The following is a 26776-nucleotide window of genomic DNA, read 5'->3' on the forward strand; positions in this document are numbered from 1 at the left end:
CAACGTAACAGTTTGACATTTCTCTACATTTAAAAATGATTACCACAATCAGTCTGGCTATGATGTCATCATTCAAATATATTAGGTATTTATTATATTCCCTCCATTGTACATAACTATCTATATCTATCTATCTATATATATATACATATACATTGGTATATGTGTGTGTATATATATACACACACACACATTAAGTTCCTGTACTCTTAAGTTCAAATGCATTTTAACAACTCTGCATTTTTATACCCCTAATGCAGTGTTTTTGATGTCATGTTTAATATTTTGGGTCTTCCCTGGTGGCTCAGACAGTAGACAATCTGCCTGCAATTCAGGAGACCCAGGTTGGATCCCTGGGTTGGGAAGATCTCCTGGAGAAGGGAATGGCTACCCACTCCACTGTTCTTGCCTGGAGAACTTAATATCTTTTTGTTTTGTGTATCCCTTAATTACTTATTGCAGGTATACACAATTTTACTACCTTTGTCTTTTACCCTCTCTCCTAACTTTACACATAGCTAATTTACTACCTTTATTGTACATTTGCCTTTATTAATGAGATTTTTTTCCTTTCATAATTTTCATGTTTCTCATTGTGGACTTTTTCACTTAGAGAATTTCCTTTAACATTTATTATAAAGTTGGTACGGTATGAACTCTTTAGCTTTCACTTGTCTGTAACACTTTTGATTTTGCATCAAATCTGACTGAAAGCCTCGCTGACTAAAGTATTCTTGGTTGTTCTTGGTTGTGGGTTTTCCCTTTTGTCACTTTACCTAGGTCGGGCCACTCCATATTGGCCTACAGAGTTTCTGCTGAAAAGTCAGCTGATAGCCTTATGGGAGTTCCCTGGTATGAAACTTGTTGCTTTTCCCTTGCTGCTTTTAACATTCTCTTTTTATTTTAACCTTTGACATTTTAATTACAGTGCATCTTGTTGTGTTCCTCTTTGAGCTGATCCTGTTCGGGACTCTCTGGCTTCCTGGACACAGACGTCTATTTCCTTTCTCAGATTAGGGAAGTTTTCATCTATTATGACTTTAAATGTGTTCTCTACCCCTTTCTCTCTCTTCTTCCGAGATCCTTCTAAGGTAAATGTTGGTATGCTTGATGTTATCCCAGAGGTCTCTTAAACTGCCTTCATTTCTTTTTATTCTCTTTTTCTCCTGTTCCTTTATACTGATTTCCCTTACTCTGTATTCCAACTTATTGATCTATTCCTCTGTATCATCTAATCTACTGTTGATTACTTCTAGTGTATTTTTCATTTAAGCTATTGTATTCTTCATCTCTGGGTCTTCTTTATATTTTCTAACCCTGTTAAAAAATTCCTACTTCTCACTCTGTTCATCCAATCTTCTTCTGAGTTCTTCAAACATCTTTATGACTATTAATTTGAACTCTCTATAGGGTAGATTGCCTATCTCTGCTTCATTAGTTCTTCTTCTGGAATTTTATCTTTTTCCTTCATTTGGAAGATAACCCTCTGTAGCCTCATTTTGTCCAATTTACCATTTTTTATTTCTATTTAATTAGCAGGTTGGTTATGTTTCCTGTTCTTGGAGAAGTGGCTTTTGCAGGAGCTTTCCTATGCCTCCCAGCAGTATAGTCCCCTCTATGAGCTCTATGCTTGAGGATTGCCCCTACTTGGGCTGGTATTGGTCCTTCTGTTGTGGTAGGCTGACTACGTGGTTGATCTGGTAGATGTGGCTGGCCCCCAGTGCAGTTGGTTGGTCCTGCCTTGTGTAGCGGCTGCTGGCCCCTGGTTGGCAGGGCTAAGTTATGAGGCCGCTGGCTATAGGACCCCAAGACGGTCTTGTTCTGGTCCACTTAGTTCTAGTTCTGGTCCATGGTCAGGCAGAGCCAGGTTCTGGCATGGCTGGCTGTGACACCAAGGGTTCCAAACTTGATGTTAGTCTACTGGCAAGCAGGGCCAGTTCCTGACACAACCAGCTGTGGCATCCAGGTTGTCTCAGAACTGGTGTTGGCCCTCTGATCAGTGGGACTGGACCCCAGGGCAGCTGGTTGAGGGGTCCAAGATATGTTGGAGCTGGTTTTGGCTTGCTGGTGGGCAAGGTCAAGGTCAAGGCCAATGCCATAGGGTCCTGGAGCTGGTGTCTATCTGCTGGAGGGTGAGAATGGCCCTGGTGTACCCTGATGGTACCAGTTTGTCTTTATACAATCTTTCTAAGTGACCCCATGGTTTCACAACCACATTAATGCTTTTCTTCTTTATCTGGTTCCTCCATGAAGCTGTAAGCTGCTTAAAAGTAGACAAGAGAGTAGCTTTTTTTCTACATCCTCATTTATAGCTCTAGAAATATCCAATAGATATAGTGAGGAAGAAACACCTGCAGTGTTGTACTGCCCCCTCCTGGAATCAGCAAGAAGTCAGCCAGCAATAGTACCCTTCATCCTGCATGGGCGTGTGCTAAGTCACTTCAATCGTGTCCCACCCTGTGCGATCCCAAACTGTAGCCTGCCAGGCTCCTCTGTCTATAGGATTCTCCAGGCAAGAATACTGGAGTTGAGTTCCCATGCCCTCCTACAGGGGATCTTCCCAACCCAGGGATCAAACTCACGTATCTTGTGTCTCCTGTGTTGGTAGGTGGGTTCTTTACCACTAGTGCCAACTGGGAGGTTCCACCATTCATCCTAGGTGGTTGGGAATAGATTTTGCTATTCTCTGCTGGTTAAGATCTCAAATGCTTCAGCAAAACACTGGGCAACAGCCCTTTTGCAAAATCCCCAGAGGAGTCAAAGTCTGAGCAAAGCCCACGTACAGTTCTCTTCTGTCCCTTGCCCTCTTCTGTCGTTTGCCCTACTACTTCTCAGGTGGTTTCCCAGGTGGCACTAGTGGTAAAGAATACTCCTTCTCAGCTTCTTTTTCATGGTTTGCTTTAAAGTCTTCCTTAGTTAACCTCACTTTGATCTTGCCCATTCTACTTCAGTCTCATCTTTTCTTCTAGTCCAAAGATTTACTGTAGCTCACATGAGGGGAAGAGCTGAGTGAAGAAGACTGGGGTTGACTGGAGCTGCATATGACCTCAGGCAAATCTGACCCTGAGTTTCAGTTATAAAATACAAGTAGTAATACCTGTTTTCTTTACCTCACAGGGCTCCAATATGATCAGGTAAATAGGGGGTAATATTCAGTTTCAGGTAGTGAGCTGACTCCATTTCCCCATGCTGATCTTTTGGGGAGGGTAACTACTTCCAAGATGGAAGTTCACAGATTGAGGAGAGCAGGGTTTTTATTGCTCATCTCCATGTTGAAAATCAGAAACATCCCCAGTCTGAAACTGATACAAATATGGTATATCAGGGACTGTGACTTTCCTTACAGGTCTGCAAAGTGTCCTGGGTGGGCGAATAATTCATTTAGATTCAAGAGGGATGGGCCCGAAACTCTTAGATTACAAGGGTGCAGAATACATTCATTTGGGTCAAATAATTGGTAATTTGATAATAGGTTAGTGATACAATATTTGAATATAGGTTAATAATAATAATACTAATGTTCAGTGGGTAGGCCAGTGTGAAGGTTTAAATAGTGAACTTATCCATAAGTGAGGAAGAGCTTGGAGGGTGGGAGGGGGAGACCAGTACTCAAACTGATTTCCCACATTTTGTGATCTCAGCCTACGCCACACATGATCTACTTTCTACTCCTCACGTGATTTAGAGTTGGCTCAGGTCAGAAATCCCCTTGGGTGGGTACTCTGGTTAATCAGGGTGTTTCCTGGCTGGGAAACCAAAAGCAGATATTCACGTCTTTAATCTTTTCTGAGTACCAATCCCTCTGAAAACCGGTAGAATCTATGGATCCTCTCACCAGAAAAGAGAACTAACACACATTCAAATCAAAATTTTTTTTTAAATTTAAATGTATTTATTTTCAATGGAAGGATATTTGCTTTACAATATTGTGTTCATTTTTGCCATATATCAAAATGAACCAGCTATTAGTATATGTATGTTTCTGAAAGGTCGGGGCATGCCCCCGGGAAAGTGCTGCAAGGCAAATTCCGGAGGCTGGCTAAACTTCCAGGGGCTGGCCCCCTGCAGCCTGGTCCAATCAGGTACCAACACAGAGCCCTCGGACACTGACCACCGCTGTAGCCCGCGCTTTCTTCCTTATATGAAAAGACCTGGCCTGGATGCCTGCCCGGACTATATAAACCCCTCCCCACCCCTCATTCCTTGCAGACTCCCTTTGTCTCCTCACTCACCAGCCCCCGGGAGTTCTGCTGGAGAGCGACGCTTAATAAAAGGCCTTTACCACCGGTCCTTAGAGGCGGCTTTTTTCCTCCCGCGGCGTTTTTCCTAACAGTTTCCTCCCTCGCGGCCCTCCCTCCCACATCTCACCCCATCCCACCCGTTTAGGTTGTCATTTGCTCCTTGCGTCATACTGAAAATTCCACTAACTGTCTAGTTTTACATATGGTAATGGATGTTTCAGGGCTACTTTCTCAATTCGTCCCACCCTCTCCCTCTGCCCGCATATCTGCAAGTCTGTTCTTAGCTCTTAGTGGTTTAATTTAAAAAAAAAAAAGATGGGGCTTCCTGTTTTTGGTCCCCAGGCCCCACCCTGACTTGCTGGGTGGAGAGTTCTAACCTTAAGCCCTGAATTAAAGGTGCCTTTGGTTTCTTTCTGGCTTGGCTCTGGTCTGTATCCAGAGTTCCTGTAAAGTTCTGGAGAAGAGGAGCATGTGCTCCAGAAGGTGGGAGTGGTCTCTGACTCTGGGAATTCTACTGCTGCCTCATTTGTTCCTGGCGATCAGCATACAAGGTACTTTCCACAAATTTTCTGCCTGTAACTGTGCACTGGAGGCCCAGTCAGATGGAAAAGGGAATACGGGGTGTGTCTCCACCTGAAGTGGAGTAGTGGCTCCAGGCAGCAAGTATTTTCATCCTGGCAGCAGGGTTGTGATAAGTTTGGGAGTCTTCCTTAAGCTTTGGAAAATCAGGCTCAATCTCTTTTCTCAAGGGGAAGCAACAAAAATAGAACTTTGGTGAGATGGAGAAGTAGTCCTCTCACACTTATTGCGATGGTTTCTCATCTGTGAAGTTTCTTTGCATTACAAATACCCGAACGCTGCATGGGTAGCTGCCACATTTTAGGCTCAGGGGTGCTGTGCTCCTTGGGGCATGTTTTGAGACCTCTGTCTATGCAAGGAGTTGTGTCATGAGCAAGAGTAAATAATGTTGTCATTGCTCCAGAGAGAAATCAAAATGGGAAAGTGCGGGGGTCCAGCCCCAGCAGGATCCAGGGGTACCCTCAGGATGAACAGCATCAGCGAGTGTGAGAGAGAGAAAGAAAGAGATCAGACTGGGATGTACAGCAAAGTCTGGCAGCGTTTTATTTTTCACCGTAGCTTATATACCCTAAGTTAGTACATTTCTAAGGGGAGGTGAAAGATAAGCATACAAAGTTTAGTTTAACATTATGTCAGTTTTGTCCTTCACGAAACCAGGGTGTTTTCTGCATACTTCTTTGTTCATGAGAGTCTTCTTTCATAGTGGACCTTTGTACATTGTCTTCTGGCCTTGGGGCCTATTAACATTTTATGGTCTAGGTGAAGGCAAAGCTGTTTTCCATAGTCTATTCTTTATTGTTCTATTTTGCCTTGAGTTTAGCAGAAAACAGAAAAGTTGCAGTCTCATGGTACAGCAGGTTGCAACATAGTAGAAATATAATCCTGTTAACACAAATGTCAGCCTTTTTGCAAAAGTTCCCAGCTAAATTTATCTAAAAAGTTTACCACACAAAGACTCTGTGGCTCTGATGAGGCAGCCTCTGTTTTAGCACTCTTGATTAAAATTAACAATTATCTGATTGTTTCCACACTAGGGCTAAACTCTTATTTTTCTAAATCCTTAACTATATTACAGTAGTTTTTACTGCACAACCTCAGCACAATAACAGCAATCAAACGTTGATCCAATAACCACTTTTAGAATAATATTTTTTATGTTCTCCAGTAGGGCTTTCTCACCCCCCGAAGGGCTCTGTGCCTATCAGGGCCTTTTGTGATCAGGTTCTTTACGCTGTTTATGATTAAGGTGTTGTGAGCAGTCATGTGCATTAGTACGCATCTGCCAAACAAGCCAGAATGCCAGCAAATGGGTTTTTACTTGAAACATTTCCTTCATTCCTGGCCCCTTCATAGGGAACCAGCATTCCAGGAGATTTATTAATTAGGATTCTATGTTGGTCTTTATTTAGTGAAAGAGGAGCAGGAGAGCTCTCGGCAGGCAACGCAAAGATCTGCAACAGGACGAACAAGGACAACAGCAAGAGGGGGAGGCTACAGGGTGGGGTAGAGGCCGGGGTCAACCTGGAGAGTCCCTTGTAGCCTGAACAGCCTTGCGTTTCAGGTCTTCTCCTCATGACCGTGTCATGGGTGGGATCTCCCATAGTGGCTCCCGACAGGAAAGGAAACTGGGGAAGGATGGCTCTGTCTAGGGTCGCTGAGTGACAGTCTGAGCAGAGGCCTCAGTAGCAGGGAAACCCTGGAACATCTGATTAAGAGCTAAGGTTCGTTCTGCCATGGTTGTGTTCTGATCCCCTTGTGTGGCAACTTTCCTTTTTCTGTTACAGTTGTCCAGCCCTCTACTACCTGTCTTTCTAGGTCAGCTGAGAACTGAGAGCTAAGCTATTGCCTTTCTCACTATTCCCCCTAATAAATACTTAAGTTTTTTCATTAAAGGTGTTTTAAGGTGTACTACTATGGAAAAAATGAGTAAAAGTGAGTTTGGGAATGGGAAACAAATATAACATTTTAAAATTATGATAGTATGTGACTCTGAGGCAGATGAAATAGCCATACTTAGAGGAAATCCTGTTGACTACTCATGCAAGGCCTCTCAGGGTGGCAGGACATTCGATCTGGTTTATGACTGGCTTTGGGGGAGGAAGAGATTTTTTTCTGCTCTTCTAGGATCTCTGACTGGTGTAAGAATTAAATTGACATGAGATAAGCTAACAAGAGAAAATCAGAGTTTAATATTGTGTACATGGGTGAAACCCAGAAAAACCAAGTAACTCGCTAAAATGGCTGAAGCCCTCATCTTAAATACCATCCTCTGCTAAAGATGAAAGAGAATGTTGAGGGTGACAGTTCTGGGAGGTTATCACGAAAAGCACAGCAAATAAGGGTAAGGTTGTTAGGCAGATTTAAGTTAGTTTCTTCGCCATTGATAAGAGTTTCTAGAGATTTGGTCATCTTCCTCTTCTGGTACAGAGGAGAGAGAGACACCTTTATTAATGGAGATTTCCCTTACGAATATAAATGTTTCTTACAAAAGGATAACTCGTACATCGTTTTCAGAGTGTTTACCATGTCTGCTATTTCCTTAGATAAGAACCCTCTTAAAACAATTAATATGCCAAAGAGACATATATTAGGGTGGCACATTCTGCTCCCCTACACTAAGTAAGAGACATGATGTCTTCAGGCCTCTCATGGCTGTGTGAGCTCCAAGGGGCTTAGTCAACTCATAGGTCACTAATATGACCTTGGGAGTAGAGCTGGTATGAGGTGTTCATCCAATTGTTGGGAAAGATAGAAATGCCAAGAGAACCGGACTATTTCAGCTCTTTCTCTAGACATGAGGTCATTGTGTCTAAATCTCTTCACGTCCAGAGTATGCCTACAGATAGTTCTTTTATCTTCAATTTATGACTCCTTCACCCAATAACCTGGTGGCACAGTGGTTTTTTTTAAAAAAAATCCACCTGCCAATGCAGGAGATGTGGGTTCAATCCTTGGGTCAGGAAGATCCCCTGGAGAAGGAAATGGCAACCTACTCCAGTATTCTTGCCTGGGAAATCTCAAGGGCAGAGGAGCCTGGTGGGCAACAGTTCATGGGTCACAAAAGAGTCGGACATGACTGAGTGATAAAACAACACCCCATAACCACATTTCGTCTAAATTTAACTTTGCTGTTTGCCTTGAAGGAGGTGCTTTCTGTCTTACCTCTAGGCCTATATACATACCTTTCCTTCTGTCTAAAATGTCCTGCACTCCCGCTTCTCCAGCCCCTCCCATTTTTGTGTCACTTCCTCCTAGAAACCTCAGGTTCCAGGTTACGGTTGGTGAACTGCTTGGTTGTCTGTTTCCTTGAGCTCTGGGAGCACAGGGACCTTGTTTGTTGCTGAACCTAATACAGTGCCTAGCACGTGGCATGGGCTCAATAAATAATTGTTAATCCTATGAATGAATGACATCAAAGAACTTCTTTTCAGGCTATCTGTCCAGATCTTCCTGGGGTTATCATTATTCTTTCTTTCCCAGTAATGGATGTTTTTGTGGAGAAATTTGAGACGTATTTTGTAAATCTCCTCTTTTGGCCCTCCTCAGACTTGAGTTTCTCAGCTCTCTGATCTCTCGGCCCACTCCTCGCTAGCAGGCATCTTCCCTGTCTCCCTCTAGCACAACAAAGTGCACTAGAAATAGCTTGTTCTGGGAATCAGAAGACTTATGTTTTTTTTTCTTAATTTTACTTTTAACTGGAGGATAATTGCTTTAAGACCTATGTTCTGAGTTCTAAGCCATGGAGTTTCCTATAAATCGCAAAAACTTTCTGAATCTCAATTTTCTCAACTCTATTATGGGTATAATGATATGCTCCCCATTTTTTCAAGGGGTTGTTATTAAGATCAATGAAATAAAGAATGTGAAATTGCTCTGTGATTGTGACCACATACAATTTGAGACAGATAAGAGCCAGGAATATCATAAGGAAATTCCAAAGCCCAGTGCTCTCTCCTGGCCACAGAACTGAATCTCTGCTTTTCAAACATCTTCAAACACATTTCCAAAATCTAACTCCTCATCTTTGTTCCAGCTCTCTATTGCTGTGTAATAAGCCTCCACAAACCTGGTGCTTCCTCACCATGCCTTTAGTCACTGCCATCTGGCTGACTAAATTCATGAGACTTCCCATCTCAGGAAACGGCACTGCACTCTGTTCATCTTGCCCCCCATGACACGCATCTTTTTTGATGCCTATTGATGTCTATTGATGCCTATTTGATGTCTACTGCCAAATTACTTCCATGAAAGGTTTGTACAGGTTTGTTAAACAGTTTATCTCACTAGAGAGCTGCACGTAACCCCATGTCAGTATCTTTAAAACACCTCTTTTGGTTCTTAAAATTTTATGAGAAAGCACATGACTTGCTTTAGAGTATTCAGAATTTCCCTTTTAGCACTTCTTTCTTCTTCCTGGGTAGACTCTTTTGTATGAAATTACTGCTTCCTTTGATTTGATTCCCCTCACCCACACCATTTTAGTTTTACTTCTCTACAGACAAGAAACATGGGTACGCATAGGAAAGGTCTGCCTCATTTATAAACTGCACATAAATACAGTTACTTTATCCTAAGCATTCAGACACATGAACAACTACTTCTTGTTAGAATTTAATCAAAGTAGTACTTTAAGTAGTTTTCTATCTAATAAAATATGGAATTGTTAAAAGGCAAATCAAAATATTTTTCAATGTACTTTAAAATTTAAAAAACATAAATATATCAGAAAAAGAAATATATATATATATATATGAAAGTAAGTAGAAAGTCAAGAGATACCTGGAGAGGCTTTGGAGTACAAAATGAAGCAGGGAAAAGTCTAACAGAGTTTTGCAAAGTGAACACACTGGTCATAACAAATATCCTCTTTCAACAACACAAGAGACAACTCTACACATGGACATCACCAGATGGTCAATACTGAAATCAGAATGATTATATTATTTTCAGCTGAAGATGAAGAAGCTCTATACAATCAGCAAAAACAAGACTGGGAGCTGACTGTGGATTAGATCATAAAATCCTTATTGCAAAATTCAGACATAAGTTGAAGAAAATAGGGAAAATTACTAGGCCATGCAAGTATGTTCTAAATTAAATCCCTTGCAATTGTACAGTGGAAGTGACAAATATATTCAAGGGATTAGATCTGATAGACAGAGTGCCTGAAGAACTATGGATGGAGGTTCATAACATTGTACAGCAGGTGGTGATCAAAAACATCTCCAAGAAAAAGAAATGCAACAATGCAAAATGGTTGTCTGAGGAGGCCTTACAAATAGCTGAGAAAAGAAGAAGCATGAAAGGCAAAGGAGAAAAAGAAAGATACACCCATCCAAATGCAGAGTTCCAAAGAATAGCAAGGAGAGATAAGAAAGCCTTCCTAAGTGATCAAGTAAAGAAATAGAGGAAAACAATAGTATGGGAGAGAATCAAGATCTTTTCAAGAAAATTAGAGATACCAAGGGAACATTTCATACAAAGATGGCCAAAATAAAGTACAGAAACGGTATGGACCTAACAGAAACAGAAAATATTAAGAAGAGGTGGCAAAAAATACACAGAAGGACTATACAAAAAAGATCTTAATGACTCAGAAAACCATGAAGATGTGACCACTCATCTAGAGCCAAACATCCTGGAGTGTGAAGTCAAGTGGACGTTAGGAAGCATCACTACGAACAAAGCTAGTGAAAGGATGGAATTCCAGCTGAGCTATTTCAAATCCTGAAAGATAATGCTGTGAAAGTGCTGCACTCAATATGCCAGCAAATTTGGAAAACTCAACAGTAGCCTCAGGACTGGAAAAGGTGTTTTCCTTCCAGTCCCAAAGAAAGGCAATGCCAAAGAATGTTTGAACTACCACGTCATTGTGCTCATCTCACACGACTTGCAAAGTAATGCTCAAAATTCTCCAAGGGAGGCTTCAACAGTATGTGAACCAAGAACTTCCAGATATTCAAGCTGGATTTAGAAAAGGCAGAGGAACCAGACATCAAATTGCCAACATTAATTGGATCATAGAAAAAGGAGGAGAATTCCAGAAAAACATCTACTTCTGCTTCATTTACTAGGGTTCATTGACACAGACTTTGACTATGTGGATCACAACAAACTTTGGAAAACTGTTAAAGAGATGGGAACACCAGACTACCTTACCTGCTTCCTGAGAAACCTGTTTGCAGGTCAAGAAAGCAACAGTTAGAACTGGACATGGAACAATGAACTGGTTCAAAATTGAGAAAACAATAAGTCAAGACTGTATACTGTCACCCTGCTTATTTAACTTATATGCAGAGTACATCACGTGAAAATCTTGGCTGGATGAAGCACAAGCAGGAATCAAGATTGCTGGGAGAAACATCAATAACCTCAGATATGCTGATGACACCACCCTTATGGCAGAAAGCAAAGAGGAATTAAAGAGCCACATGATGAAGGGAAAAGGGGAGAGTGAAAAAACTGACTTAAAACTCAACATTCAAAAAACTAAGATTATGGCATCTGGTCCCATCACTTCATGGCAAATAGATGGGGAAGAAATGGAAACAGTGACAGACTTTATCTTCTTGAGCTCCAAAATCACTGAAGATAGTAGCTGCAGTCATGAAATTAAAAGATACTTGCTCCTTGGAAGAAAAGCTACGACAAACCTAGACAGCGTATATTAAAAAGCAGAGACATTACTTTGCCGACAAAAGTCCGTCTAGTCAAAGCTATAGTTTTTCCAGTAGTCATGTATGAATATGAGAGTTGGACCATAAAGAAAGCTGAGCACCAAAGAATTGATGCTTTTGAACTGTGGTGCTCGTGAATACTCTTGAGAGTCCTTTGGACTGCAAAGAGATCAAACCAGTCATACCTAAAGGAAATCAACCCTGAATATTCATTGGAAGGACTGATGCTAAAGCTGAAACTCCAATACTTTGGCCACCTGAAGCGAAGAGTTGACTCATTTGAAAAGACCCTGATGCTGAGAAAGATGGAAAGCGGGAGGAGAAGGGGATGACAGAGGACAATATGGTTGGATGGCATCACCAACTCAATGGACATGAGTCTGAAGAAGCTCTGGGAGATGGTGAAGGACAGGGAAGTCTGGCGTGCTGCAGTCCTTGGGGTTGCAAAGAGTCAGACATGACTGAGTGACTGGACAATAACAACGATAAAAGGAAAATATCAATGAATTTATCTGAATTTATTAGAAAATCCTCTGTAATAGACTAAACCACCACTTTGATATCTCATATTGTACTACAATGTCTGTACATTAATTTTTGCAATCTATATTATAATAGTAATATTAATGCATCTTTATTCAACTTGTGACTGAACTATAGGATCCTTTTAGAAAAGTAGAATTTTTTTCCCATTTTTTATGGTTAATCAAGCAGTCTTTCTACTGTTTCTATCTTTATGTAGCTTTTTTTTTTTTTTCCAAAATTTCATGTTCATATATTTTGTTATATGCACACTACAAATTGCATTTCACAGATTTTAGTATTCCTGGTAAAAAATGAATGTGCATTTTAACAATACTAAAACACCTTTTATTTTATTTTAAGACAGCTTTTACAATTCTGTTAAGATCATCTTAACCATATGAAACATATTGACATTAGCCTAACACTAACTGAATTTGCACTGTATAATCTAGACTAATGAAAACTCTAGCTAGACCAGAAGTTTTCAAAGGAAAAAGAAAGGGGATGATTGCTATCTTCAATGAAAAAAAAGGTGATCTATTTTTAGTTTTAGTAGGTGGGAGCAATTTAACTCAAGGAAAAGTTATAAAAATTAAGGAAGGCTATTCACATTTATTTGTGAATATTTAATTGGTGAACAGAGAACTGGCACAATTTCAAACTGTTAATCACAGATTTCTAAATGCATGTTAACTAATGGATGTGTAAAATTATGCTTATCTTTTTTTTTTTAATTCTATGTTAACGTTTAAAAGTTCTGTTGAAGTCCATTTTTATTTTTTTTTTTTAATTTTTTTATTAGTTGGAGGCTAATTACTTCACATTTATGTAGCTTTTTAAGGCCACACTTTCATTAGATATTTCATAAAAAAACCTCACTTTTCCTTTTTAAATTAATTTTTATTTTATATTGAAGTATAGTTGATTTACAATATTGTGTTAGCTTCAGTGTACAGTGAAGTGATTCTACTATACATGTGAAAGTGAAAGTTGCTCAGTCATGTCTGACTCTTTGCAACCCCATGGACTATACAATCCATGGAATTCTTTAGGCCAGAATACTGGAGTGGGTAGCCTTTCCCTTCTCCAGGGAATTTTCCCAACTCAGTGATCAAGCCAAGGTCTCCCACATTGCAGGTGGATTCTTTACCAGCTGAGCCACAAGGGAAGCTATACATATACATACATTCTTTCTTTGTTCATATCCTTTTCCCAAAACTCACTTTTCCTTTGCTATTCTCAAGCATGAGTCTCAGCCCATTTGAGGCTGCTGGGTTTTTATTTCAAGGTTTCCCTTAGCTGCTTTTCTTTGATTTGTAGATATCTGAAACCATGAATGATATTCTCAGCACTCTTTTGTGTTGTTTCTTTTGAGAAACAACTTGCTGGGCAGTTTCTTCACTGCTCCTCCGCTGTATGTGTCATAATAGTCATCTTTTATTCCTTTATCCAGGACCCAACCATAAGACTTCCCTGGTGGCTCAGATGGTAAAGAATCTGCCTGCAGTGCAGGAGACCCAGGTTCAATCCCTGGGTCAGGAAGATCCCCTGAGGAAGGGAATGTCTACTGACTCCAATATTCTTGCCTAAGAATACCATGGACAGAGGAGCCTGGCAGGCTACAATCCATGGAGTTTCAGAGAGTTGGACACAACTAAGTGACTCACACACACAACCATAAGACAGGGCTGTTACACTGGCCCAGGTGGGCACATTATGATACTTAAGAAACACAGCTCATTGGTCAAAAGTAATTAAAAAGTAGCTCCAATTTCTACTTGAAGTCTCTCAAAAGATGTTAAAAGGAATCCAATTTGTAAGCTATAGCAATACTTCCTATCATGCACTTATCTGCCCTCTTCAGTCTTCTCAAACTATACCATCTCTGCAGCTCAGAGATTCTCATTCTCTTGAGCCATAACATTATATAGAACCTCTATTTTCTAAACCAACCTGAGTGGTTCCTCGTAAATGTCAAACAAATCTTAAGAAGTAAGCAACAGGAGGGCTTCCTAGATGGCCCAGTGATAAAGAATCCACCTGCAATGCAGGAGACACAGGTTTGATCTCTGTCTGGGTCAAGAAGATCCCCTGGAGGAGGAAATGGATTTTCTTGCCTGGAAAATCCCATGGAAAGAAAAGCCTAGCAGGCTACAGTCCAAGGGCCTGCAAAGAGTCAGACATGCCTGAGCAACTAACACACACACATACCAAGCAAAAAGAAGCTAAGTGGGATAAAAAATATGACTACTTGGAGGTTATGAGGAGATGAATGGGAACACTTATGTATGGATTTTTGCCCCATCCATCCTATACTAAACAATAAATGTGAGCCAAGTATTCTGGGGATTCAAAATTGGTGTTTGCCTTTGAAATGTTCACAATCTCAGTGACTTTGTATCTGTTATAGTTTCTCCCTCCTCCTCGCATTTTAGTTTGAAGTTCTTTGGAACGTGTTGGGGATACCCTGGACAAACAAGATCTTAATGTTCTAAGTTCAGTTCAGTCACTCAGTCATGTCCGACTCTTTGTGACCCCATGGACTGCAGCATGCCAGGCTACCCTGTCCTTCACCAACACATGGAGCTTGCTTAAACTCATATCCTTTGAGACAATGATGCCATCCAATCACCTCATCCTCTGTCATCCCCTTCTCTTCCTGCCTTCAATCTTTCCCAGCATTAAGGTCTTTTCCAACAAGTCAGCTCTTTGCATCAGGTGGCCAAAATATTGGAGCTTCAGCTTCAGCATCAGTCCTTCCAATGAATATTCAGGGTTGATTTCCCTTAGGATTGACTGGTTGGATCTCCTTGTGGTCCAAGGGACTCTCAAGAGTCTTCTCCAGCACCACCATTCAAAAGCATCAATTATTCGGCACTCAGCCTTCTTTATGGTCCAACTCTCATATTCATACTTGACTACTGGAAAAACCATAGCCTTGACTAGATGGAGCTCTGTCAGCAAAGTAATGTCCCTGCTTTTTAATATGCTGTCTAGGTTTGTCATAGCTTTTCTTCCAAGGAGCAAGCGTCTTTTAATTTCATGGCTGCAGTCACCATCTGCAATGATTTTGGAGCCCAAGAAAATAAAGTATGTCACTATTTCCATTTTTCCCCCATCTATTTGCCATGAAGTGATGGGATCAGATGCCATGATCTTAGTTTTCTGAATGTTGAGCTTTAAACCAACTTTTTCACTCTCCTCTTTCATTCTCATCAAGAGGCTCTTCAGTTTCTCTTCACTTTCTGCCATAAGGGTGGTGTCATCTGCATATCTGAGGTTATTGATATTTCTCCTGGCAATCTTGATTCCTACTTGGGCTTCATCCAGCCCGGCATTTTTCATGATGTACTCTGCATATAAGTTAAATAAGCAGGGTGACAATATATAGCCTTGATGTACTCCTTTCTCAATTTTGAACCAGTCCATTGTTTCATGTCCAGTTCTAACTGTTGCTTCTTGACCTGCATACAGGCTTCTCAGGAAGCAGGTAAGGTGGTCTGGTGTTCCCATCTCTTTAACAGTTTTCCACTGTTTTTTTTTGTGATCCACACAGTCAAAGGCTTTGGTATAGTCAATAAAGCAGAAGTAGATGTTTTTCTGGAATTCTCATGTTTTTTCTATCATCCAATAGATCTTAGAAATTTGATGTCTGGTTCCTCTGCCTTTTCTAAATCCAGCTTGAATATCTGGAAATTCTTGTTTCACATGTTGTTGAAGCCTCCCTTGGAGAATTTTGAACATTACTTTGCAAGTCATGTGAGATGGGCACAATGGTGTGGTAGTTCAAACATTCTTTGGCATTGCCTTTCTTTGGGATTGGAAAGAAAACTGACCTTTTCCAGTCCTGAGGCTACTGTTGAGTTTTCCAAATTTGCTGGTGTATTGAGTGCAACACTTTCATAGCATCATCTTTTAGGTTTAGCTCAGCTGGAATTCTATTGCCTCCACTAGCTTTGTTCACAGTCATGCTTCCTAAGCCCACTTGACTTCGCATTCCAGAATTCTGGCTCTAGATGAGTGTTCACACCATCGTGGTTATATGGGTCATTAAGATCTTTTTTGTATAGTTCTTCTGAGTATTCTTGCCACCTCTTCTCAATATCTTCTGCTTCTGTTAGGTTCATACCATTTCTGTCCTTTATTGTCCCCATCTTTGTATGAAATGTTCCCTGCTTTATTATTATAAAGCAGACTTAATTCTCACATGGAGAAACAATGTATATTATAACTGAATCTGAATCATAACTTCAGTCTATATGCTCTGTATTCTTTATTCCTCATTGAGTTCATCTTCATTTTTCTTTGCCCAAGGAAGTTTCAGGTAAGTTCTCTGGTGCTGGGGACTCTTTCTTATCATCCCATGTCCTAACCAAAGACCTGGTTTGTTTATCTTTTGTGCATGCTGATGTCTTTTACTAGATCTAGGTTATAGGTGAAAACCTCTATGAGAGTTGCTGCAATTTTTTTTTTTTTTTTGGCCCCCTTCCGCCACATTCTACACTTTCAGATTTACATATAGGCATTCGTTCCTAAAAAATATATCATTAGTCTAGTCCTTATTTTACCACTGTTTTGGCACAATAAAGTAAGTTCAACGGCATGTGTTAAACATCTCAATAATTTATGCATAGTATAGAATTTATGGATACAAAAAATAATGTAGGTAATAATAATAAACAATACATGACATTCATTATCTACTAATTTTCCAAATATTATACTAAGTATTTTATGCATATTGACTATTTGAATTAATCAAATTATATTCAAAGCATTTTATTTGTGTAACTCTGGGTCAGGGTTCTTTAGAAAAAAAGAATCAATGGGATATATACAAATATACAGAATGAGTCTCACGCAACTTCCCAGGTGGTGCTAGTGGTAAAGAACTCGCCTGCCACAGCAGGTTAGACATAAAAGATGTCAGTTTGATCCCTGGGTCGGGAAGATACCTGGAGAAGGGAATGGCAATCCACTCTAGTATTCTTCCCTGGAGACTAGACAGGGACAGAGGAGCCTGGAGGAGTCCGTGGGGTCACACAGAGTCAGACACCACTGAAGTGACTTAGCACACACACATAGTTATGGAAGCATAATCCATATTCTGTACTTCTCTGGAGAAGTCCCATGATCTGCCATCTGTAAGATGAAAGCCAAGAAAGTTACTTGTGTAGTTTCAGTAGAAATCCACAGATCTGAGTATATATAGACTCACAATTTGAGTTCATACACTCTGTAATCTTCATTCTCAGTAGACTCAACTTCATTCATCCTTCCACAAAGAGGCTTCAGGGAAGCCAATGGTCTAAGCTGTAGTCCAAGTCCTAAGGTCCAAGGACCAGGGGCACTGATGTTCAAGGGTAGGAGAAGATGCAATACCCCAGCTCACAGCAGAAAGAAATTTGCTTTTATTCTTTCCTTTTTGTCCAATTCTGAGCCTTAGCAGTTTGGATGATGCTCACCCACATTGGTTGAGGGTGATCTTCTTTACCCAGTCTACCGATTCAAATGCTAATCTCTGCTAGAAAAAAACCTTACAGACCATCCAGAAAGAGGGTTTCACCAGCTATCTGGGCATCCTTTAACTCAGTAAACTTGATACATGAACTTCACCATCACAAACTCTGTAAGATAAATTAAAATGAAGGCAGAGAGGTCAGGTAAAACTCTCACAGTTACACAGCTAAAAAATGACAGGGTCAGGATTTGAACAGTCTAATTCCAGAGTCCATGTTCTTAACTATCATACTACAATGGCTGCTGCTGCTAAGTGGCTTCAGTCGTGTCTGACTCTGTGCGACCCCATGGATGGCAGCCCACCAGGCTCTGCCGTCCCTGGGATTCTCTGGGCAAGAACACTAGAGTGGGTTGCCACTTCCTTCTCCAATGCATGGAAGTGAAAAGTGAAAGTGAAGTCGCTCAGTCGTGTCCGACTCTTTGCGAACCCATGGACTGTAGCCTACCAGGCTTCTCCATCCATGGGATTTTCCAGGCAAGAGTACTGGAGTGGGTTGCCATTGCCTTCTCCGTACTACAATGGAAATGAGTTTAATTAATAAGACTCATTTTCTGTCCTTAGGAAGCTTCTAGTCTGGTGATAAAGGCAAGTAATAGATACTAAATGGAGCACTTTAATATGATATGAGTTTTAAGATATAGGCATGAACAGGATGTTGCAGCTTTCCTTCCCCCTTCCTTTACCACGTATGAGTAATGATTTAAAAAAAGCCATCCTGGTAGATGGCGGTGACTTCCTACTTAGAAATAAAGTGGTTAATTGTGGGTTGTGCTATATTATTCAGCATATTTTTGAGACTCTATGGAGAGTCTACCAAGGATGCCTAAGCCAACAGTTTTCAACCAGAATGAAGGTGGTAAGATTTTTGCCTCCCTGGGAGCATTTGGCATTGTCTGGAGACATTTTTTGAAGATCATAACTGGAATGATGTTACCTGCATCTAGTGAGCAGAGGCCAGGGAGGCTACTACACATCTTATAATACACAAAGACATCCCTGTACAAGGAATTCTCTGGCCCAAAATGTCAATAGTGCCAAAGCTGAAAAACACTGGCCTAGGCTGTCTGTTATCACCACTGTTATTAATTCACATGGAAACAAACAATGGAATGAGAACAAGTCTAGAATACATGTCCAGTAATTTTGAAATCCTAAAGAGAATGTATGCTCCTGAAGAGGCTGTATGGTCTATGAGGTGAGAGACTCTGTCTACATTGCTGGTGCTGGAGCCTAGCACATGACCTGGCAGGTAGTCATTGCTCAAATATTGTTGCTTGGGCTGAATTGATTATGTCACAGAGATTATAAAGTATGGAATGGACCAATCAGAAGCACTGTGGAAATTCATGCCTACATGTGTCTGTGAATGCAACAGGCATAGGTTAAATGCTCCATAACTAACTGTTCAATGGATAGTTGGAAGGATTAATGACTAGGAACTTGAAAGACCTGGGAACATAGGTATTTTTAATCTTTATTCAAAAGAATGTTTTTGACATGTGGAAAGTAACAGCCTATGGGAAAACTCAGATGAACTTTTTGGCCAATCCAAAAAACAGGTGTAGATACAATGCTGAAAGGTATGAGGTTTTGTGTAACAGTATATGAGGTAAGAGTGATAGAGATTTTCCTCTTTCCTCTACTATTAGCTTCTTTTTACTGCTATTTCTCAATGCAGGAGACATAAGAGACATGGGTTTGATCCCTGGGTTGGGAAGATCTCCTGAAGAAGGGCATGTCAACTCTAATATTCTTGCCTGGAGAATCCCCATGGACAGAGGGGCCTGGTGGGCTACAGTCCATAGGGTTGCAAAGAGTCAGACATGACTGAAGTAACTGAGCACTCACTGCTCTTTCTCAGTCTATACATTTATACAGAGATTTCTTTCATTCACAAAAGAGTCAGCAGACCTCCCTTCACATTTGTTTTCTGGCTATCATCCTTTTCTTCTTGCCTTCATGAAACCAGGTCTTTTAGAACTGAGGCTTATACAATTAGGGGTGCTCTCATGAGAAAGAAATAGAACTGTAAATACAAATAGGAACAAAAATAAATGTAGTTAGAATGAGAAAAGAAGTCCCAATGTATCACAAGTTTTTAAAAAGCTGGCAAATAACAAAGATCACAAAAGCCAGAAAAATAGCACAATATTTTTATTAATAAAATGCTCACTCTTCTATAATACTTTGCCCCTGAGTAACTCTTGTCCCCCTTCATTTCAAACCTTGTGTCTCCTTTACTTATGGCCTAGTGCTGTGTGTGCTCAGTTGCTCAGCCGTGTTTGACTCTTTGCAGCCCCATGGACCTGCCAGGCTCCTCTGTCCATGGAAGTTTCCAGACAAGAATACTGGAGTGATTTGCCATTTCCTACTCCAGGGGATCTTCCCAACCCAGGGATCGAACTTGTGTCTCTTGTGTCTGCTGCATCGGCAGGCGTATTCTAGCTGCCACTAATGCCAACTGGGAAGCCACTGCTAGAGAACTAAATTGAGCCACAGGGATCACAAGCACAGAGGGGAAATGTAACTTATAATTTTATTTGAAAATGTCCTGGTATGAGAGTAAGGGAGGGAGGCAGGGCCAGCTCAGTGTCCCTTTTCTTTATCATCTAGGGTAGAATTAGATGGATTATGAGCACGTTGCCTATCCCCAAGCCCACTTCTAAAGCTCTAACTTTCACTGAATTCCTGATCAGGGATCAGCCCCTCTGATAAAGATCATACTCTCTGCTCCCAAGCAAAAAATCTTTCCCTTCTTCCTTGTTCCACCAGCCCAGGCTTTGGGCCACTGGGCAGCTCTGCCTTCTTTAAAATGGGTCTCACTCATTCTGACTCTCATTGGCAGGCCCTACAAAATATGCAATCCCCGGCGGCAACGTGAGTCTACAAATCTCCAATCTGCCTAAGAACCACAAATCACTCATCTGGTTTTATACTACTGACCAGAAGATTGTAGAGTGGGAATCTGGTGATCCTAAGTACTTCGATACTAAATTTAAGGACAGGGCCACGCTTGATCTTAATAGTGGTACACTGCACATCCGCAAGGTCCAGAAGGAAGACAGCAGTACTTACCTCCTGAGGGTGCAGAAGGACACTGAAGACGAGGACGAATGGAAGATTCCACTGGTGGTGCTTGGTGAGTTAGGGGAACCAAAGGGCTAGTCCCTACTCTGGGGTCCCAGACAGATCCCTGGGAAGCTTCCTGGTGATTCTGGGGACTCTCCATGGGAGGGGGAGAGAAAAACCTCAGGACAGGCATAATCCATTTCTCCTGGAGCCAGTTCCACTTGGAAGTGAGTCTGGGCCAGCAGACCCCAAAGTAGATAACTTTGGGACATTTAAAACCTCTTCTAACATTAGAGAGTCTAAGATTTGAAGAGGAAGGAGACAATAAAGATGGTTTTCTCTCTATTCTCTCCATGTTCTCTTGTGGTCAATCCAAATAAGTTCTGAGTTCTTCTTCTTTTTTAATTGATTTTTTGGTTGTACTGAGTCTTCATTGCTCCATGCAGACTTTCTTGAATTGTGGCAAGTGGGGGCTACTGTTTGTTGCAGTGCATGGGCTTCTCATTGTGGCAGTGTCTCTTGTTGTGGAGCATGGGTTCTAGGCATGTGGGCTTTAGTAGCTGCAGCTTGCTGGCTCTAGAATGTGTGGGCTTCAGTATTTGTAATGCATGGGCTTAGTTGCTCTGCAGTATGTGGGATCTTTCCATACCAGGGATGGAACCTGTGTCCCCTGCATTGGCAGGCAGATTCTTAACCACTGGACCACACTTACTGGCTATGTGACCTTGGAGAAAGATCTTGACATCTCTGTCCCATTAGGTAAGATTCTGTTGATGGCATGTAATGGAGACCAACGTGATATACCTTTAGAAAAAAGGAGAATTTTTTTTTAATGCTATGACTTCTTAAAGCAATGAAAGAAGTTTAGAAGAGTTGAAAGGACTGAAGAGGAGGAAGAATGAGACCCTGGCCCAGTCCAGAGCCTCTAGCCACTGGAATCTTTACTGTGAAAGTGGATCCCTGCCAGTACAGACCAGCTCTCTCAAAGTCTAGGCTTTCATATCTCTTAGTTTAAATTCTCAAGAAAGAGAAACTGACTAGCCCGTCTTGGTTCGGGTATGTGGTTTAAACACTTATGGTCCAAAGATTCAACTTATAAGGCAGAAACTTGATTCTTGGAGAGACTGTCAATTATTAGAGGAGGAGGGCTAGGCAGACATCCAAGGGAGATGTGCCCCTCAGAGCCTTGGGTTCCTCATCATTTTGTGAGGATAATTATATCTTTTTAGGATTTTATGAGAATCAAAGTAGATAATGAAAATGAAAACACTTTTAAAATGCTGGAACTTCCCTAGTGGTCCAGTGGTTAGACTCTATGCTTCCACTGCAGGGGGCGTGTTGAATTCAATTCCTGGTTGGGGAACAAAGAACCCACATGCTGCATGGTGCAGTCAAAAATAATAAAATTATAACAAAAAATGTGCCAGAAGATCTTGTGTCTGATGAGGAGCCTTAAAAATGCTAAAATGCTGCAAAGAATGAAGAATATTGTATATATTCATGTCCCACCAACATGGGTCATGATGGTCCCTGGTCTAAGAGGCTAGAATTGCCTTCTTGCTCACTTCCTCCATATCATATGTCCTAAAATTGCAAGATGTACTAGCAACAGGAAATATTCAAATATTCCTATGGTGATTTTTAAAAAATAAAAAAGATCTGAAATATTCATCATTTACCAGATTTTGTGGCAAATATTCCCATCACAGCCAACTGTAAACTGCTAACAGTTTCATTTCACAACCAACTTGCAAAATTTCTGAATATCCTAAAAGCCATAAGCCTACTTGGCTTTAGTGCACTTGCCTCTGGATAAGGCTCTGAGGATGTGATTAGTGGAAGAATCACCCTTCTGTCCAGCCCAGGAATTTCTAAAGCTCAAAGGGGGCATCTTGGAACCAGACTGCTCCATCTGGCTCTGGAGTGCTCAGGGCTGAGCTGCTTACTATGGGAAATGCGGAAGGTTCATAAGACTTGAGGCCAGACGACAGGAAATGAATAAGCATATGAAGATTGTTCATGTAAAGTATGCTAGAGGTGTCCAGCAATGTGATAAGGTTTCACAGAGGAGATGGATCTAGAGTTCAGGAGGTCAGATTGGTAGAGCTTCCATTGCCCCTCACAGACATACAACCCAGAAGTCAGCTCTGATTGGGTCAGTTCTCTGCTACAGTTTAATCCTATGACTTCTGAGCTGCATTGATTCTGCAGGTGTTTTACCCTTGACCAGAAGGAAAAGACCTCAGAGGATTTCAGGTAAAGCAGTCCTAGTCAAGGAAGGAGCAGATGATGGGATTGTATCTCAATCCATTTGCCTGGAGGATGAAAGCAGTGATGATCCTGTGACCTTCAACATGCATACATCACCCTCAGCAGAAGCGCATACTCATAGATGATGGCGCTGTATCTTCCTAACATTGTGCTGTGAAGTAGGGTCATTTTATACATGAGAAGGAGTGCAGAGGGTTAGTTGTCTTGCCTCTCAGAGCCACTCTCTCAGAGCCAAGTCCAGGACCCAAGCTTGTCTCACTGTAAAGTGAGTATTTTGTCTTTTCTACTGCATAACTACTTCATCCCTACATCCATCCATCCCTACATCCATTCACCTTTCCCTTTAATCAGAATACCTGCTCTGTGGCAGGCACTGAGATACGAAAGTTAACAGATGCAATTCATCACTACCAGCTTGCACTGGGAGATCCATGAGGTTCTCTGTAGTTCTGCCAGAGTTCAGGAAAGGTGTAGAGTGGTATCTCTTACCCCAGGATTCTCATTGTATCTGAGCCCAAGAACTCTTGAAGGACTGACTGATGGGCTAAGGTGCCAAATGTGGGTCATTGCTAGAGAAGGGGTCCTAAGTAGCTCAGACAGTTGGGATATCAAGTTCAACTCTAGCTGATCTCTGTGCTAAAATCTCTGCTGTTCTTTCTGGCCCACAGATGGACATAACTCCATTTTGTTTCTGGGTAACTGGCTCCCCCTGCTGGACCCAGTTTAGCTTCACGCCAAGGAGTAGCTCTTTCGCTCTGAAGCCTACAGAGGTCAAAGCTGCTCACTAGCTCCCTCTACAGGGCCCTCTTCTCCATGGCTGCCCCTCAGGACCGACCTCCGCACTTCGTTGGCTAAACCCTCCCAGCATAAAAGCTTCATAAATGCATAAACCCATTGTCTCATCTTATAACATCTTTATCTTCAGACCCTGTACCGAAGCCTGTCATAGAAGTCAATAAGATAAAGGAAGAGAACAGCTGCCACCTGTTCCTATCCTGTGTGATCCAGGGCCAACTTGTAAACTACACTTGGTATTGGGAATCCGGGTCCTTTTCAAAACAGCTACAGAACAGTGTGCTTGAAGAGGTCTACACGCCACAAAACTACTCAAAGTCTTATACCTGCCAAGTCAGCAATCCTGTAAGCAGCCAAAACAGCACGATCAACTTCACTTCATTCTGTGTACAGGGTAAGAGACATTGCCAAGGGAGCTGAGGTGGGCCCTTGAATGAAGACAAGTGTGGGGATCTTTTCCAGCCGCCTGTCATAGAGTTTGATGGAGAATCCCAAAGGCACTAGTGAGGTGTGGTAGACTTGGATTCTCCTTGTGTCTCTGACACGGTCTCTCAGCAAGCTTCCCTCACCTTTGTGGAGCTCAGGGTCCTCACCTGCAAAGGGCTCTCATGTCCCCTTTTCCCGCCCTGCTTTAATAAGCGCATGGTCCTGGAATCTGAGGGCAGGGTCCTTGCAGGATAATCTGAGATTTCAAGGTGAGTAGGGAGGAAAAGGGCAAGTAGAGGACCAGTCCAGATACTGTTGTGCAGCAACATAAATGTGTTGCTGGTAGACAGCAAAGGAAAGAAGGGCTAAGTGGATGAGCAGGAGTGAGGAGCAAAAGAATGAAGGGCCGAGTGGATGAACGTGAGTGGGAATGAGTGGTGAACAAGAGAGCCTGGCCCTAAGACTGAGATTTTCTGCTCTTCCTCAAGTGTATGCCCCTTGATAAAGTTGAAAAGGCAAACTCTGGGTTTCATGTTTCATATTTCTCTATCTCCTGGGAGGCCCCACTCAATACAGCATCACTCCTGGCTCTCTCTCAAGCCTACACAGGTCCCATTGTGGAGTAGCTACGATTATAGATTTTGGAATCAATCACACTTGGGATTAATCCTGTGACTATTACTCATTAGCTAAACAAGTGACTTAGCTTCTCCAAGTCATGTCCTTCTTAAATAAGACAAAGTAATAGTTCTTATCTCGTACTGTTATGAGAATTAAGTTAGACAATACAGGTAACTACCTAGCACAGTACCTAAGAAGCCTCCAATGAGTGGTAGTTAAATTAGACCCACGAAGTACTTTTAATTCTAGAGACACTAGGGATTTGGGGGGCCACTTGATAAATCTGAATCACTCTCTTCAGCATTCTAGGCCCTGTACTCTCCACACCCCTGAAATCACATCCCCAAGCCCTGGTGTATAAATCTCTCCAGAATAACTCATACCTGTGGTGCCAACAGTTACCTGAGATCCTTTTCATGCCCAGTCACCTGGGATCATGGCTCCTGGGGACATGGCTCTTTCATGGTCTTCCTGGACCCAGTCTACTCTGCTCACCTATGCTGATTTCTTTACCTCTGCTCCCACACATGAACTATAGAAACTATAAGTTCTTCTGTGTTCTTCCCAACCAACTGGTCATGTCTCTTCTAGTCTTTCATGATACGCCCTGCTTTTCCACCACCAAAGACCCAATACAAGACTTTGGTGTCTGACCATGAGACCACTAGTTGGCTGGGTGGTTCTAAAATCACCTTTATATCAATACCATATCCTGAGATCCAGAAAAAGGAAGAGACACAGTCCTTGTTCTTTATAGAATGAAAGTGACTGCCCATTCACAGAGAGGATGAAAGCAATAATACATCTCTTTTTTGAAGGTCTAAGCCCATCTTGTTACTTTTCAGTTACCTAAATTATCCTCGAAGAGCATCCTTAATTCCCCTTCCATAATTTATCACTCTCCTCTCCTCCTCTCCCCTGCCCTGCACTTCTCTATCTCTTAATTTCCCTTTCTTTTTTTCCTTCCCCACCGAGTTGGTACTGATGGTTGGTAGTGTGGAGAAACAGGCAATCCTTTCTTCCCTAAACTTAGCACACAGTATCATATGAACTACTGCACTTGAAGGTCTGCCCTACTTAACTGCTGTCCAGTGTAGGAGAATGATTCTTTTCTAGACCCGCAGACATGCCAAGATAATCCTCATGTACAGGACTCAGCTAAGCCAGTAATATTTAAAGGGTTTCTGTATTCTTTATACTTTACATCTGGGAGATTGAGCTCTTGCTCATCTGGGAAAAAGGATGTGCAGGGCACACTGTGTCTGGATTCAGAGAGGAAACTCATTCCCTTGCTACAGAAGCTCCCATGCTAAAGTCCAGCACCCCTTCCCCTTCTCAACAAATTAATCAGGACACCTAAATGTTTTGCATTTTCTTACTCTTTCAGCCTCCTCCTCTGGAGTAGCTTGGATGGCAACTTGGCCAGTGATCATGGTAACCACTCTTCTCAATCTCCTATGGACCTGAGAAGAGCTAACTAGAGTGAAACTTCAAGAATGCAAGATCTTGCCCTCATTAGTAATCAGCTGTTAACCAGGACAGAAGCTCTATCTATATGGAATAGGGGAAAGGACTGAGATGTCTAAAAGAACATTCAAATAAATTTTTTATAATCACAGTAATATTTTATTTTTATATTTTCTAATTGTTTTTCTAGCATACATATGTGCTTTCCCACCAAAAATGGACAGAATGTATTCTGCAATGTTTTCTTATTTCAATAAACAATGATATAACTGTCAAAATTGATTGTTTAATTCTAGGATTCAAAAAACCCATCAAATCAACTAAGCTCTCTCACCATGGTCTTTCATTACAGGATGGCAAGAGCTCCCAGGCCCACCACCAACATAACAACAGGAATTTTTGCTCTTTGTTTGCCTCCTCTGTGGTTCTTCATGGGCTTGGAGCTGATAGGGTCACTAAAAGATAATTTTCCCTTTCAACAAACTCTCCTACCACAGATCACTTCCTCTTTACACCAAACCAACCTTACCTCTCCCTCCCCTTATCACTTCTGCAGGAGAGACAATACTGTGTGTTCATCAAAC

The 26776-nt window shown here is 41.5% G+C and overlaps 1 protein-coding gene across 1 annotated transcript; it reads left to right on the top strand.

The window, feature by feature from the left end:
- The first annotated feature begins 4601 nt into the window (after nucleotides 1-4601).
- Nucleotides 4602-26470, top strand: CD48 (CD48 molecule). Its single transcript, XM_043451646.1, has 4 exons — nucleotides 4602-4792; nucleotides 20389-20682; nucleotides 23809-24072; nucleotides 26113-26470. The coding sequence occupies exons 1-4, from the start codon at nucleotides 4711-4713 to the stop codon at nucleotides 26190-26192; spliced, it is 720 nt and encodes a 239-aa protein (XP_043307581.1). The 5' UTR covers nucleotides 4602-4710; the 3' UTR covers nucleotides 26193-26470.
- Nucleotides 26471-26776: the final 306 nt, after the last annotated feature.

The sequence above is a fragment of the Cervus canadensis genome, chromosome 2 (assembly GCF_019320065.1).
Source record: "Cervus canadensis isolate Bull #8, Minnesota chromosome 2, ASM1932006v1, whole genome shotgun sequence".
NCBI classification, from domain to species: Eukaryota; Metazoa; Chordata; class Mammalia; order Artiodactyla; family Cervidae; genus Cervus; species Cervus canadensis.

Bases quoted from the DNA above. Each gene is read 5' to 3' on its own strand.
- CD48 (XM_043451646.1), top strand. From the start codon at position 4,711: ATGTGCTCCAGAAGGTGGGAGTGGTCTCTGACTCTGGGAATTCTACTG. The intron at 4,793-20,388 runs GTACTTTCCACA...TCTCATTGGCAG, and splicing joins CCTGGCGATCAGCATACAAG to GCCCTACAAAATATGCAATC. The intron at 20,683-23,808 runs GTGAGTTAGGGG...CTTTATCTTCAG, and splicing joins GATTCCACTGGTGGTGCTTG to ACCCTGTACCGAAGCCTGTC.